This window comes from Salmo salar, chromosome 07 (assembly GCF_965601325.2).
Source record: "Salmo salar chromosome 07, fSalSal1, whole genome shotgun sequence".
NCBI classification, from domain to species: Eukaryota; Metazoa; Chordata; class Actinopteri; order Salmoniformes; family Salmonidae; genus Salmo; species Salmo salar.
The window spans coordinates 55,696,875-55,713,925 of NC_138297.1; the positions used below are offsets into that span (position 1 = coordinate 55,696,875).

Consider the following 17,051-nt stretch of genomic DNA (forward strand, 5'->3'; position numbering starts at 1 on the left):
GGCACAGTAAGGACACACCAGTTGATTTATTTTTTACATTTGACCTTTATTTAACTAGGCAAGTCAGTTAAGAACAAATTATTATTTATAATGGCGGCCTACCCCAGCTGAACCTGGACAAAACTGGGCCAATTGTGCACCCTATGGGACTCCCAATCACAGCCAGATGTGATACAGCCTGGATTCAAACCAGAAACGGTAGTAACACCTCTTGCACTGAGATGCAGTGCCTTAGACCGCTGCGCCACTCGCCACTTTGTAAACTTGATTTTAAAATCCACTAAATACTTAAAATATGTTTTATTGTATTTACCCTATTTATTGCAAGTATTTTTTTCTCACATCCATTCCAATTCTAACAATAGAGAACAGTATCATCATGTAGACAGCATTTTGCATTACAAGATGTATGTGGACGCATTTTGCATTACATGATGTATGTGGACGCATTTTCCATTACATGATGTATGTGGACGCATTTTGCATTACATGATGTATGTGGACGCATTTTACATTACATGATGTATGTGGACGCATTTTACATTACATGATGTATGTGGACGCATTATCCATTACATGATGTATGTGGGTAGCATTATACATTACCGGATGTATGTGGGTAGCATTTTACATTACATGAGCATGTTGAGAGCTTGGTGTCCACATAGGTGTCCACATCACCAACGAACTATCATTGTCCAAACACACCAAGACAGTTGTGAAGTGGGAAGCACAATGCCTTTTCCCCCTCGAGACCGAAAAGATTTGGCATGGGTCTTCAGGTCAGCTGCATCATCGAGAGCATCCTGAACGGTTGCATCACCTCCTTGTAAGGCAACTGATCGGCCTCCGACCATAAGGCACTACAGAGGGTAGTGCGTACGGCCCAGTACATCACTGGGGCCAAGCTTCCTGCCATCCAGGACCTCTATACCAGGCGTGTCAGAGGAAGGCCCTAAAAATTGCCAGACTCCAGTCAGCCTAGTTTTTTTTACATTTTTACATTTTTAGTCATTTAGCAGACGCTCTTATCCAGAGCGACTTACAGTAATGAATGCATACATTTCATTTCATGCATTTTTTATTTATAATTAAAAAAAAATGTGTGCTGGCCCCCCATGGGAATCGAACCCACAACCCTGGCGTTGCACACACCATGCTGACGTTGCAAACACCATGCTCTACCAACTGAGCCAGTCATAGACAGTCATAGACTGTTCTCTCTGCTACCGCATGGCAAGCAGTAAGTCTAGGCTTGTTGGTTAAGGGCTTGTTGGTTAAGGGCTTGTAATTAAGCATTTCACTGTAAGGTCTACACCTGATGTATTCGGCGCATGTGACAAATACAATTTGATTTTATTTTATTTTACATTACATTATTTGCTAACAAGTTATATTTTTCAAAACACTATTTGCACAGAAACACCTTCAACATTGTTTCATGGTAATACCACATTCTTTGTCAAGGGTTAACAATACAAGAACACTATGGTAACAGAGTTCCTCTTTTCCATCCATCACTGTCAAACCCTGTTCAGTGCAATATTCCATTGCTCTTGTATTGTCAGTTTATTATCCTGAAACAATAACAGAATTACTGGAATCAGCAGATATCTGGGCAGATAATGATTTAAATGTGGGTAACTATAACTTGTTACCTTTGCTGTCATGACAAGACATTAGTGTGATACACATTTACATGATATTTCACATTTGTAATCACAGTATATTCTGTCCAAACAATGAAACAACTATGCAAACAGTGTGCAAAAACAGAACATTCAACAGTCAGGTTTGGTCGTACCAGGGGTGCGAAGGTTGAACAGCAAGGCACTGGACATTTAAAAAAAAAAAAGTTTCGTCTTTTAGCAGACGCTCTTATCCAGAGCGACTTACAGTAGTGAATGCATACATTTTTTTTCTTCTTCCCTGTGCTGGCCCCCCATGGGAATCGAACCCACAACCCTGGTGTTGCAAACACCATGCTCTACCAACTGAAATAGATGGAAGGCGAGTGAATGATGAACTGCCCTTGCTGTCTCTGCCTCGTCGGCTCCTCTCTCTCCACTGGGATTCTCTTCCTCTGACACTATTACGAGGGCTGAGTCACTGGCTTGCTTGAGCTCTCCCATCCTTCCTGTACTCTTCGTGGGCTATACTTGGCCTTGTCTCAAGGTAGTAAGTTAGTGGTCTGTTGTTATCCCTATGTTGGTGTGGGGGTTGTGTTTTGGCAAAGTGGGTGGGGTTGGCCCTGTCCAGGGGTAAATTTGGAAAGGGCCCAGTGTCTTCAGAAAGTATTCATTCCCCTTGACTTATATATATATATTTATATATATATATATATATATATATATATATATATATATATATTTTTACAAAAATAGTGTTACAGCTTAAGTTCAACATTTCTTAAATATATATTTTCCCTCAATCTACAAAAAATACCCTATAATGACAAATATATTATTTTTGAATTGAAAATGAAATACAGAAATATCTCATTTACATAAGTATTCACATCCCTGAGAATACTTTGTAGAAGCACCTTTGGCAGCGATTACAGCTGTGTGACTTTCTGGGTAGGTCTCTAAAGCAATGTTCACATTGGCGGTATGAAGTGTCCCAAATCCTATTTATTTGCATATCCGATTTGAATCTGTTATTTTTCCCTCAGTCTGAACAGCCTTCGTAGGTGGTTTGAAGTCAGATATCTGAGCAGCTAACCGATCGCTGCAGCTGTACATAGTCCATCTGTAAATAGCCCACCCAATCTACCTTCCTCATCCCCATATTGTTTTTATTTACTTTCTGCTCTTTTGCACACCAGTATTTCTACTAGCACATCATCATCTGCTCATTTATCACTCCAGTGTTAATCTGCTAAATTGTAATTACTTCGCTACTATGGTCTATTTATTGCCTACCTCCTCAAGCCATTTGCACACACTGTATGTAAACTTTTCTATTGTGTTATTGACTGTACGCTTGTTTATTCCATCTGTAACTCTTTGTTGTTGTTTGTGTCGCACTGCTTTGCTTTATCTTGGCCAGGTCGCAGTTGTAAATGAGAACTTGTTCTCAACTAGCTTACCTGGTTAAATAAAGGTGAAATAATACAAAAAAAAAAAAAAAAAAGATACAAATCGGATTCATGGCCATGTGAATTGTGATTTATATGCCCTCAAGTGCTTTTTAGACTGTTATTCGGCATATCTTGTTGCTTGCTAGCTACTCAGTTGACAGTTTGACAAGTTGGATCATCTTATCCTTTGAGGCTTTAAAAGTGTTCTTACACTATGATTTTAAACATTCAAATCAACTGGGAAACGGCCATGGCAGGCATTGTCGTCACTTTAGCTTGCTATGCAACTTCTGAGTGAAAGGAAGCACCACCACCAATCAGCCTACACTACTGGTCTCACACACACACCCGTCATTACTATGACAACTAGCATAGCCTTATCAGCAAATGACTTCTGTCTGAACACACACAGATCTGATTTGGTCACCTGTAACCTGCTGTTTGGACAGTCAGTACTCCAAAACAGATTAGAGCATTAAGGCCTGCGTTGTGAACAAGGCTTAAGAGCTTTCCACACCTGGATTGTGCAACATTTGCCGTTCATTCTTTTAAACATTCTTCAAGCTCTGTCAAATTGGTTGTTGATTATTGCTAGACAACCATTTCCAGGGCTTGCCATAGATTTTCAAGTAGATTTAAGTAAAATCTGTAACTCAGGAACATTCACTGTCTTCTTGGTAAGCAACTCCAATCGATATAGATTTGGTCTTGTGTTTTAAGTCAGTGTTTCCTGACCCTGGTCCTCGAGTTCCCCCAACAGTACACATTTTTATTGTAACCCTGGACAAGCACACCTGATTCAACTTGTCAACTAATCATCAAGCCCTCAATGAGTTGAATGAGGTGTGTTTGTCCAGGGCTACAATGAAAATGTGTACTGCTGGGGGTACTTGAGAACCAGGGTTGGGAAACACCTGGTCGTGCTGCTGATCCAGCATCTGCTGTTTGCCTGTGGCTGTGGAACCCTGACCTGTGCACCGGATGGACTACCTTGTCGTGCTACTGATCCACTTTCTGCTGTTCTGTCTGCGGCTATGGAACCCTGACCTGTTCACCGGTCGTGCTACATTGTCCTGGACATCTATAACCACTATAATTATTATTTGACCCTACTGGTCGCCTATAAATGTTTGAATATCTTGAAGAATGATCTGGCCTTAATGCCATGTACTCTTATAATCTCCACCCGGCACAACCAAAGCCAGGATCCTCTCTAAGTTTCTTCCTAGGTTCCAGCCTTTCTAGGGAGTTTTTCCTAGCCAGCGTGCTTCTATATTGCTTGCTCTTTGGGGTTTTAGGCTCAGTTTCTGTATAAGCACTTTGTGACATCTGCAGATGTAAAAATGGCATTATAATACATTGTATTGATTGAACTTTACAGGTTGGTGTTTATGGGTCCTTTTACATGGAAATGTCCCACTACAAATTAGTCACTTAGCCCCAAAACCATTTATTTAGATTATTAAAAGTTTTGTATCCTTTATTTCTTCGAATGTAATCACATGAGCGACAGGCGTGCTCAAGTCCAAAATACCCTTGTTGAACATTAAAGTTCTTTCGCCAGGTGAAGTACCTCATGTATTCTTCCTCGTTCTGGCCGAGAAAGAGAAGCTTCTTTGCCAGCTCCTCTGTAGAGGAGAAATCATCCACATGGATGAAAGAGTCCCCTGGGATAAATTGTTCGTAGTTGTCCCTGGATGGACCTAGAACAACGGGCACTGCTCCCAACTTCATAGCGTTGAACAGCTTCTCTGTAGCATAGTCTTTGTAGATGGAGTTTTCAAACGCCAGGTAGAATTTACAGCTGGACAGCATCTTCGAGTAGTCTCCGTTTTCTAGGTATCTACTAAAATGTCTCCCATAGGCCTCTACTTTGACATGCCTACTGAGCTCGTTGAACACCTGTACCCTCTTGTAGTTTGGGTTCCAGTTGCTCACTACCCAACAGACTAATTTGTCCTTCTTGGGCAGCTCAAAGATTTTATCCTCACTGGTTACCTCGACAAGCAACCCATATGGAATCTTGATATCAGAATCCAGTCGATAACTCGCAGTCAAATTGAACAAGTGGTCAACACCAGGAATCCTGTTTGTGTTAGCCGGTGATTCTCCATTCCACCACACCCATTTCTGGAACCATGGACGTTGCTCTTGGGGCATGTTCTTCAGGTCTCCATGGATGTCTTTATGGTGGAATATGACACCGTGCGCCTTGCTGTAAAGGTTTTTATCCACTGTTAGGTGACAGCCTTTGATGTTAAAGTAGGCACAAGAGTTTATGTCAAAGGCCTGACCAAATGGCCACATCCAGATTAAAATGATAGTGTCTGTGACTCCGTCATCATCGGCCTGAATGGCTGTCTGGGCATGGTGTGTTTTTTGCCCCGTGTGGCTCCCTGCCATACTTACTTGAGGGCAAGGAGAACAACCAGCCTTCCCCTCGTGGGATGCCTGGTCAGTAGGGCATGAAAGGAACTTGATCTGGGGTTTGTAGTAAATGAAGAATATTCCCACGAAGCATGCCACTAAAAAACAGCCAATCAGAACAGGCCGTAGAACCCCCTGAGAGGCCGGAGTGGACATACCTTGACCCTTTGAAAGAGAATAGAGAACAATCAAAACCATGGACGTGAAATACATTATGATAATGGTAGTGACTGGTTATAGCTGAAAAAGTAGTTAGATAGAAAGATTGATTGAATGTATTACGTATATAGCCTGAGCATGTGAAAGTTGGGTTGGTGTCTCTAAAGTTTTTAGAATGTCACATTTGAAATGTCTTCCAATGTGTTCTTATAGTTTGCATTAAATCAAGGAAGTTTTATGCAAATGTATGCTAATTCATATTGTTAAGGTTAAAATTGTAAAGGTTATAGACAGTTTGAAGTTAGGATAGCCTGAAGTAGCTTCTAGAATTTTAAATATTTTGCCATTGAAGTTGATGGACATTTTAATGCATTGCGATTTATGCAAATATGGCTGTAGTACAAAAGTATAAATAGTATCAAAAATATTTTCTCAAGTAACCTGCTGACAGGGAGTCTGCATATTCCAAAGATGAGTTAGTGTTGATAGCTCATGGGGTTTAACACTAGGAGAGCCAAAAGCGTCATGTTGACTCAAAACAGAAACCTTTTTAATGTCCCCCCGTCCTTAACTTTTCCTAAATAAGTCTATATAACACACTGTCGTTGTCAGAATCTTAATATGACAAAAATAATGTGTTATAAATTAAAACAGTTTTAAGAGCACGTCAGTTTTCCCCCTGCCCCTCAATCACTGCAGGTCATTCCTTGGAAGTCAGCCTGCGCAGCTGATGATGGCCAATCTAAACTGCACCTAAACTGCTCCCGCTCCCCCTCTCTGAGCTTGAGGGTGCCAGGTGCCCATCATTACGCACACCTGTTACCATCGTTACGCGCATCAGCGCTTCATGGGACTCACCTGGACTCTATTACCTTATTGATTCCCTCCCCTATATCTGTCACTTCCTCAGTTTCTTCACCATGTCTGCATTAATGTTGTTTTGTTCCCCGTCCAGACGCTGATCTTGTTTTATTTTCTTGTCTGTTTATCTAGTATATCTTCACTCCCTGTACTTGCTTCTCGTCTCCCAGCGTCTGTCCTCACACTAAACTATATATATCAAAACTAATTTCCCACATATAATAATAGAGTTAGCCTAAAGACAAGATTAAATTGACAATAGTCTGATGGGTGAGAATATTATCAATTGTTAAATTATAAATGAAGAATCCAATGAACAGCTGCAGCTTGGAATTGACAAAGAGGCAGGTAAACGGTGTGCCAAAAAGTTACTTTTTCAAATTCTTGTAACGCTTGACGTTGTGTGGTGTGGAGTCAGGCGCAGGAACCAATAACGTATACTATAGTGCTTTTGTTTAACGCACCATCAAAAGAGTATACACCCAAAATACAACAGGGCGTAATAAAAATACAACGACCCAAAACACGTTCCACGACACAACACACAGTGAAAGAACAAAAATAAGCCCGCACACAGAACAGGTGGGGAAACGGGCTTAAATACCCAACTAATCACTAATAGAACACAGGTGCAAATAATAAAGACAAAACCAACAGAAAAGGAAAAAGGAATCGGTGGCAGCTAGTAGGCCGGTGACGACGACCACCGAGCGCCACCCGAACAGGGAGAGGAGTCACCCTCGGCAGGAGTCGTGACAGTACCCCCCCTGACGCGCGGCTCCCGCAGCGCGCCGACACCGGCCCCGGGAACGACCCGGAGGGCGAGGCGCAGGGCGATCCGGATGGAGGCGATGGAAATCCCTCAACAGTGATGGATCCAGTATGTCCCCCACCAGCACCCAGCATCTCTCCTCCGGACCGTACCCCTCCCAGTCCACGAGGTACTGCAGGCCCCTCACCCGACGTCTAGAGTCCAGAATGGAACGTACTGTATACGCCGGGGACCCCTCGATGTCCAGAGGGGGCGGAGGGACCTCCGGCACCTCACCGTCTTGTAAGGGACCAGCTACCACCGGCCTGAGGAGAGACACATGAAACGAGGGGTTAATACGATAATAAGAAGGGAGTTTTAATCTGTAACACACCTCGTTTCTTCTCCTCAGGACTTTGAAGGGCCCTACACGCTGCGGAAACAGCTTCCGGCAGGGCAGGTGAAGGGGCAGGTTTCGGGTCGAGAGCGAAACCCTGTCCCCTGGTTGGAATACGGGGGCCTCACTGCGGTGGCGGTCAGCGCTCCTCTTCTGCCGTCTCCCTGCTTGTTTAAGGGCCTCCTGGACAGCCCTCCAGGTCTCCTTGGAGCGGTGCACCCAGTCCCCCACCGCAGGAGCCTCGGTCTGGCTCTGATGCCACGGTGCCAGGACCGGCTGGTAGCCTAACAGACACTGAAATGGCGAAATGTTAGTGGATGAGTGGCGGAGTGAGTTTTGTGCCAGTTCGGCCCAAGGTATGTACCTGGACCACTCCCCTGGCCGGTCCTGGCAGTACGACCGCAGAAACCTACCCACCTCCAGGTTCACTCTCTCCACCTGCCCATTGCTCTCGGGGTGATAACCGGAGGTCAAGCTGACCGAGACCCCCAGGCGCTCCATAAATGCCCTCCATACACGGGACGTGAACTGGGGACCCCGATCAGAAACGATGTCCTCCGGCACCCCGTAGTGCCGGAAGACATGGGTGAATAGAGCTTCCGCAGTCTGTAGGGCCGTAGGGAGACCGGGCAACGGGAGGAGACGGCAGGACTTAGAGAACCGATCCACCACCACCAGAACCGTGGCATTCCCCTGAGACGAGGGAAGATCGTTAAGAAAGTCCACCGACAGGTGAGACCACGGCCTTTGTGGAACGGGGAGGGGTTGTAACTTTCCTCTAGGAAGGTGCCTAGGAGCCTTACTCTGGGCGCATACCGAACAGGAAGAGACATAAAACCTCACGTCCTTAGCCAAGGTGGGCCACCAGTACTTCCCCCTAAGGCCTAGCACTGTCCTCGCCACCCCAGGATGACCCGACGAGGGTAGCGTATGAGCCCATCGAATCAATTGATCACGAACACCAAGCGGGACGTACTTACGGCCTGCTGGACAGTTAGCAGGCGCAGGCTCTACCTGTAGCGCCCGCTCGATGTCCGCGTCCACCTCCCATACCACCGGAGCGACCAGCTTAGAGGCTGGAAGGATGGGAGTAGGATCGACGGGCCGATCCTCAGTGTCATAAAGATGGGACAGCGCGTGAACTGTGAACTGGAACCGGGTGAACTGGAACCGGGTGAAGAACATGGCCCACCGTGCCTGACGCGGGTTCAGTCTCCTAGCTGCCCGGATATACTCCCGGTTCCGGTGATCAGTCCAGATGAGAATAGGGTGTCTAGCCCCCTCAACCTAGTGTCTCCACACAGTCAGAGCCCTGACCACAGCCAACAGCTCCCGGGTCCCCAAATCATAATTGCGCTCCGCAGGACTGAGCTTCCTAGAAAAGAAAGCACAGGGGTGGAGTTTCAGTGGCGTACCCGAGCGCTGAGATAGCACAGCACCCACCCCAGCCTCGGACACGTCCACCTCCACTATGAATGGTAAGGAGGGGTCCGGGTGCGCCAACACAGGCGCATCAGTGAACAGTGCCTTCAACTGGGTGAAATCTCTGTCCGCCTCTGTCGACCATCGCAAACGCACCGGCCCCCCCTTCAGCAGTGAGGTAATGGGAGCCGCTACTTGGCCAAAACCCAGGATAAACCTCCGGAAGTAATTGGCAAATCGCAAGAACCCCTGCACTTCCTTCACCGTGGCAGGAGTCGGCCAATTACGCACGGCCTTAACGCGGTCATACTCCATCACCACCCCCGAGGTGGAAATGCGATAACCCAGGAAGGAGACGGCTCGTTTGGAGAACTCACACTTCTCAGCCTTGACGTATAGATCATGCTCCAGCAATCTCCCAAGCGCACTGCCACCAGGGACACATGCTCGGCGCGGGTGGCGGAGTAAATCAGGATATCGTCGATATACACTATCACGCCCTGCCCATGCAGGTCCCTGAGAATCTCGTCCACAAAGGATTTAAAGACGGCTGGAGCATTCGTCAACCCATACGGCATGACGAGGTACTCATAGTGGCCCGATGTGGTACTAAATGCTGTTTTGCACTTGTCTACTCCCCGAATACGCACCAGATTATACGCGCTCCTGAGAACCAGTTTTGTGAAAAAACGCACTCCGTGAAATGATTCCACCGCCGTAGCGATGAGAGGTAGTGGGTAACTGAACCCCACTGTAATGGAATTGAGACCTCTATAATCAATGCACGGACGCAGACCTCCCCCCTTTTTCTTCACGAAAAAGAAACTCGAGGAGACGGGTGAGATGGAGGGCCGAATGAACCCCTGTCTCAGAGATTCCGTGACATATGTCTCCATAGCCAACGTTTCCTCCTGGGACAATGGGTACACGTGACTCTTGGGAAGCGCAGCGTTTACCTGGAGGTTTATCGCACAATCCCCCTGTCGATGAGGTGGTAATTTAGTCGCCTTCTTCTTACAGAAGGCGAGAGCCAAATCGGCATATTCAGAGGGAATGCGCACAGTGGAAACCTGGTCTGGACTCTCCACCGACATAGCACCGATGGAAACTCCCAGACACCTACCTGAACAGTCCTCTGACCACCCCTGGAGAACCCCCTGTTTCCACAAAATCTTGGGATTGTGACTGGCCAGCCAAGGCACCCCCAGTACCACTGGAAATGCAGGTGAATCGATAAGGAAGAAACTAATTCGCTCCTTATGATTCCCCTGCGTTACCATGTCCAGTGGCACCGTGGTCTCCCTGACCAGCCCTGACCCTAATGGCCGGCTATCTAAGGAGTGCACGGGGAAGGGGGAATCTAACGGCACCAGTGGAACTCCCAGCTTGAGGGCGAGTCCGCGATCCATAAAGTTCCGCCTGAATCGACTAGCGCCTTATGCTGGGAACAGGGAATAAAATCAAGGAAAAAATTAAAACAAACATGTGACCAACAGAGGGTTCTGGGTGAGTTTGGTGCTGACTCACCTGGGGTGAACGAGGAGTGTTCTGCCTGCCCTCTCGACTCCCAGAGGGACCCCCCCCAGCACCGGTCGACCGTGTGTCCTCAGCGACAACAATTGGTGCAGGAGGAGCGCCCTCCTCCGGGTCCCCTAGATGCGGCCCCTCCTAGCTCCATGGGAATGGGAATGGGATGGCTAGGAGGTGGAACTGAAAGGACCCTTTCTGAACGCCCGCGGGCAGCCAGCAGATTGTCCAGTCGGATGGACATGTCAATCAGTTCATCCAGGGAGAGTGTAGTGTCCCGACACGCTAGCTCCCTGCGGACATCCTCTCGGAGGCTGCACCGGTAATGATCCATTAGGGCCCTGTCATTCCACCCGGCCTCCGCAGCCAAGGTCCGGAACTCCAGAGCGAAGTCTTGAGCGCTCCTCGTCTCCTGCCTAAGATGAAACAGTCGCTCACCCGCCGCCCGGCCTTCTGGAGGGTGATCGAATACGGCCCGGAAACGGCGGGTAAACTCAGGGTAGTTCTCCCTCGCTGAGTTGGGGCTATTCCAGACAGCGTTGGCCCATTCCAACGCTCGGCCCGTCAGGCAGGAGACGAGGAGGCTCACACTCTCCTCTCCCGAGGGAGTTGGCCTCACGGTAGCCAGGTATAAGTCAATCTGAAGCAGAAACCCCTGGCACCCCGCTGCTGCTCCATCGTACTCCCTCGAGAGCGCAAGACGAAGTGCGCCAGAACCAGACGTAGGAGGGGGTGGAGTAGGTGAACTCATCGGGTGAGTCGGAGGTGAAGAGAGGAGACCACTCCTCTCCCATCGGCCCATCCTCTCCATCATTTGGTCCATCACTGACCCAATTCGATGGAGTACGGTGGTGTGGTGGAGGACCCGTTCTTCCATCGAGGGGAGAGGGGTGGTGGCTGATCCTGCTGACTCCATATTTAAGGTGCGGGCTTCTGTAACGCTTGACGTTGTGGGTGTGGAGTCAGGCACAGGAACCAATAGCGTATACTATAGTGCTTTTATTAAACGCACCATCAAGAGTATACACCCAAAATACAACAGGGCGTAATAAAAATACAACGACTCAAAACACGTTCCACGACACGACACACAGTGAAAGAACGAAAATAAGCCCGCACACAGAACAGGTGGGGAAACGGGCTAATAGAATACAGGTGCAAATAATAAAGACAAAACCAACAGAAAAGGAAAAAGGGATCGGTGGCAGCTAGTAGGCCGGTGACGACGACCGCCGAGCGTCACCCGAACAGGGAGAGGAGTCACCCTCGGCAGGAGTCGTGACAATTTTCCTACAAATCACAAGCTGGTAAGATGATTTGATGTCTATATAGTATCAGAAAGAGCAGATTATGTAGTTCCCAATCACTTATCCTTGCCACGCAACTCTTAAAAATGACCCCTTGAGCTACTATATATTTGAAGATATAACTTTTTAGAAAAATTAAAGGGAAAGGGGATACCTAAAACAGAATGACTCAACTGAAATGTTTCTACTGCATTTAACCAAACAACACTGAATTACAGTGATGCCATCCATGCCTCTCCACATGAACTCAACACTCAAAGTATAGTAATATATTTCAATAGAAAATATGCCGTTCTGTTCTTTTGAAATGCATTCTCAATTAAAATCATGATGCTCCTTAAGACCTGTCCTTAACAAATTAATTATCTTTGTGACAGTGTTTATTTAATTGATTTTAACACTTGAATTGTGGGGTTTTAGTGTTTTTTTCATTTGTACATATAGCCTGCAGCTACAAACAAATGAACATGCTATTGTGTTCTTTCATATACATTTTATTTCATATTCTAATGTAACCTAAGACCTCCATAAACACAATTAAATGATAGGATATATTAAATGTATTCATTAGACTGTTATATTGACTTTCAAAGGATGGCCGAAGGGGGGTCCAAGGAGGCCATGCTTTTCTAGCGTTAAGCGCTAGAGCTGGTGACATATTAATTATTTTCAGCAAGCACATTAACTATCTTATATGACAATACACCAGGGAACAAAGAATGTAAAATGCATCACTAGTGAAAGTAAGGCTAACATCAGGTGTTGTTCAGTGCTGTTGATAAATTCAGCTTTCATGAGGACAGTCTGATTATCCTGTATGACGATGTATACAGTATGTACAGCAAACACAGTGTACACCAGGGATGGACAACTGCAGTCCTCAGGGGCCTGATGATTGGTGGCACACTTTTGCCCCAGCACTAGCTGACACACACCTGACTCTAATCTACTAAGCTATATGGAATTGTTTGAAGAAGGTCATACCAAGGATCATTTAGCTATTTGATTTAAAAGACCTCTTGAAGAATAAAAAAATATATATATATTTTCAAAATTGTATTTGGTCTTACTGCTATTAGCTCATACAAACACATTGAATAACAGATTCACTATGTGGAAGAGAGACTCCCCCCAAACAACAAAAGGAAGCGTTCTGAAGTATCTGAGAGATATAAGAACATATTTTTTAAATGTACATGTATTTAACCCTTTTTCTTGGAACGAAACAGTCTCCATATACAGTGCCTTCGGAAAGTATTCAGACCCCTTGACTTTTTACACATTTTGTTACATTACAGCCTTATTCTAAAATTGATTAAAAAATGTTTTTATCAATCTACACACAATATCCCATAATGACAAACCAAAAACAGATTTTTAGAAATTGTTGCTAATTTATAAATTTTACTTGCTATATTGTCTTTACTTTGCCACCATGGCCTTTTTTGCCTTTACCTCCCTTATCACACCTCATTTGCTCACATTGTATATAGACTTATTTTTCTACTTGTTTGTTTTACTCCATGTGTAACTCTGTGTTGTTATATGTTGTCGAACTGCTTTGCTTTATCTTGGCCAGGTCGCAATTGTAAATGACAACTTGTTCTCAACTTGTCTACCTGCTTAAATAAAGGTGAAATAAAATAAAAATAAAATAAAGAAAGAAAACAACTGAAATATCACATTTATTCATCTTTCCCTCAATTCTGACCAGTCTCCGAGTCCCTGCCGCTGAAAAAACATCCCCACAGCATGATGCTGCCACCACCATGCTTCCATAGGGATGGTGCCAGGTTTCCTCCAGATGTGATGCTTGGCATTCAGGCCAAAGAGTTCAATCTTGTTTTCATCAGACCAGAGAATCTTGTTTCTCATGGTCTGAAAGTCTTTAGGTGCCTTTTGACAAACTCCAAGCGGGCTGCCATTTGCATTTTACTGAGGAGTGGCTTCCATCTGGCCACTCTACCATAAAGCCCTGATTGGTGGAGTGCTGTAGAGATGGTTGTCCTTCTGGAAGGTTCTCCCATCTCCACAGAGGAACTCTAGAGCTCTGTCAGAGTGACCATCAGGTTATTGGTTACCTCCCTGACCAAGGCCCTTCTCCCCCGATTGTTCAGTTTGGCCGGGCAGCCAGCTCCAGGAAAAGTCTTGGTGGTTCCAAACTTTTTCGATTTAAGAATGATGGAGGCCACTGTGTTTTTGGGGACTTTCAATGCTGCAGAAATGTTTTGGTAACCTTCCCCAGATCTGTGCCTCGACACAATCCTGTCACGGAGCTCTATGGACAATTCCTTCAACCTCATGGCTTGGTTTTTGCTCTGATATGCACTGTCAACTGTGGGACATTATATAGGCAGATATCTGCCTTTCCAAGTCATGTCCAATCAATTGAGTTTACCACAGGTGAACTCCAATGAAGTTGTAGTGTAATGTGTATGCTGGGAGTCGGGAAGCAAGTACCGGGAGTGCAAATGTAATAATAAATAGACCATAGTACAAAACAAGAAACACGAAAAGCGTACAGACACGAAACAGATTCAATAACACCTGAGGAAAGATCCAAGGGGAGTGCCAGATATAGGGGAGGTAATCAGGAAGGTGATGGAGTCCAGGCGAGTCTCATGAGGCGTGTGTATCGATGGTGACAGTTGTGAGTAATAATGAGTAAACTGTCGACAACAAGCGCCAGAGAAGAGGAGCAGGAGTAGACGTGACAGTACGAGTAAACTTCGACGTCAAGCGCGGGAGAGGGGGAATAGGAGTAGACGTGACAGTACCCCCTCCCTGACACGTGGTCCCGATGACCAGGAGCGGGCCGATCGCTTCTGCTGTGGCGCAGGAACCTGCATAGCCAGATGAAGCGTTATTCTGTAACATGTAGCTAATAATCGGGAAGCAAGTACAGGGAGTACATTTAATAAATAAACAAACAAACATGGACCACCACAAGAAACACGAGAAGTGTACAGACATGAAACATTTAAACAGAAAGAATAACGCCTCACCAAAGGGAGTGACAGATATAGGGAGGTGATCAGGAAGGTGATGGAGTACCGGTGAGCCTCATGAGGCGCAAGTTCGCATAACGATGGTGACAGTGTGTAATAATGAGTAAACTGGAGACAACGAGCACCAGAGAGGAGGAGCAGGAGTACACGTGGCATGTAGACACATCTCAAGTATGATCAATGGAAACAGAATGCACCTGAGCTAAATTTCGAGTCTCATAGCAAAGGTGCTGAATACTTATGTAAATATAGTTTTTCAATCTTTTATTTTTAATACATTTTTTTTTTTAAAGTGTTTTCGCTTTGTCATTATGGGATATTGTGTGTAGATTGCTAAGGAAAAACATGTATTTAATCAGTTTTAGAATAAGGCTGTAATGTAGCAAAATGTGGAGTCTAAATACTTTCCAAATGCACTGTATACTTCCATTAATGTTTTTAACTGGTACTGGGTGACCTTCAGTCGAGTCTTGTAAAGCCACGCGAGGCGCTGAAACCAGCCGAGCTGGCTGAGGCATGGGAACCTGTTGAGCCGGCTGAGGCATGGGAACCTGTCGATGGCATGGGGTATTGTATGTAGATTGCTGAGGAAAAACATTTATTTAATCCATTTTAGAATAAGGCTAAGTTAATGTACTTTTGTACATTTCTAGATTGTCTTTTGCGTGCTTTGTTGGGAATTACTGTGTGATCCGTCTGGAATGTTCCAGAAGTGTTGGTTTTTGTACAAATATTTTATAACCTCACATTTTCCTCATTTTATAAACATAATTATAGATGCAATACTTTTTTAATTTCCCCCTCTTTTTGAACAAACCACACTTGTGCTACCCTGTGAATACTATGTCTCAAACAATGACCAACAATGCCTTGGACAATACCAAACCATTCAACCATGTTATCACATAAAACTCATATCATAGTCTAAAATCCTACCAATCATTAACTAGGACTCATGCCTCACTAACTTCCTTATTCTTGTCACAAAAACATCTCTGGTCACTTATTCAACTATAACATAATATGCAAAGTCATCTTTAATCAAAGAATACAAAAATAAAAAAAAACAAATTAACGTAACAAATAGTTTATCAAGGTAAAGTACAAGATTCCGTATGATTTTTATGATTACTCACAATGCTCTATTTAGAGTAACAGTTACACATAACCAGTCAAAGTGATGACATAGTATAATGAATAGTTCTTCCTCCAAGCCAAGTTATCAAACTTACCTTGGTATCCAAAATGCCAGGAGAAGATGAAGTATTGTATCACACTGTCTACGTATACCATCCAGGTGTAGAGATCAGTGAGTGACTGAGTGACGCCTCAAAACGCCTTGTGCCGAGCTACTCTCGGAGACGGCATGTCAGGTGAAAAGGTGTGGCAGTTATTTATGTTTCCTCTTCACCTGGTTGTCTGATGCAGCCAGGAAGTTTATCAAAGTATGAGTGTACTTTTATCATAGTTATTTAGACCTAACTCCACATTCAAAAAGTGAACTTTGAGCATAGTTTATTCTCTCTAATGAGTTCGAATCATTTTTTATTATCGTTGAAAGTTGTCAGAGACACTGTATATAATACAAGAAGGAGCAGTTAATAGGTTGGTCCACACCCCCTCGATAATGAGTAGCCTACAGTACGTAGGATTTGCATCAACACAATCAACGGGTTATTTTACCTGACAAATAGAGCCCTCAACAGTTTTGTCCCAGCATCAATACGACTTTAACTTCTTTGGTCTTGTACAGTATCTTTTATGTAGTGTGTGTTATTGTGCTATAATTTGTTGTACTGTAAGTTATTACCCCTGTGGTATTCCAAGTTCATTGTTTTGAGTTGTATATCAGTTGTATGGACATATCGAAGTAACTTTCTAGTTCACTTTCCATTTGAAAAACAACCTATGCTAATTTTACATTGGATTGTGAACCTGCCAAAAGCGAGACACACCATCAACTCCATGGTCATACCCCTATGGTTAAAATCAGTTTGATGAGACCTTAACCTGATAGGACAAGAAGAAGAAAAGTATTTTATTATTTTTATTTCCCAAATGACCTTACCTGTTTCAATTTGTCTGACTCATTCATGGTTATGCCCACTAA

The 17,051-nt window shown here is 44.7% G+C and overlaps 1 protein-coding gene across 3 annotated transcripts; it reads right to left on the reverse strand.

Moving 5' to 3' along the window:
- Positions 1-25: 25 nt before the first annotated feature.
- On the reverse strand, positions 26-16,363 carry LOC106609585 (4-galactosyl-N-acetylglucosaminide 3-alpha-L-fucosyltransferase 9-like). 3 transcript variants are annotated; one of them, XM_045722214.2, is made up of 3 exons: positions 16,174-16,318; positions 7,519-7,606; positions 26-5,674 (listed from the first exon to the last, which is right to left on the reverse strand). In XM_045722214.2, exon 3 carries the CDS (start codon positions 5,663-5,665, stop codon positions 4,517-4,519), a length of 1,149 nt encoding a protein of 382 aa, XP_045578170.2. In that variant the 5' UTR covers positions 5,666-5,674; positions 7,519-7,606; positions 16,174-16,318; the 3' UTR covers positions 26-4,516. The 3 variants fall into 3 exon arrangements, with proteins under 3 accessions (XP_045578170.2, XP_045578169.2, XP_045578168.2); XM_045722213.2 differs by having other exon boundaries at positions 7,489-7,606; positions 16,174-16,310; XM_045722212.2 differs by lacking the exon at positions 7,519-7,606 and having other exon boundaries at positions 16,174-16,363.
- Between the last annotated feature and the right edge of the window lie 688 nt (positions 16,364-17,051).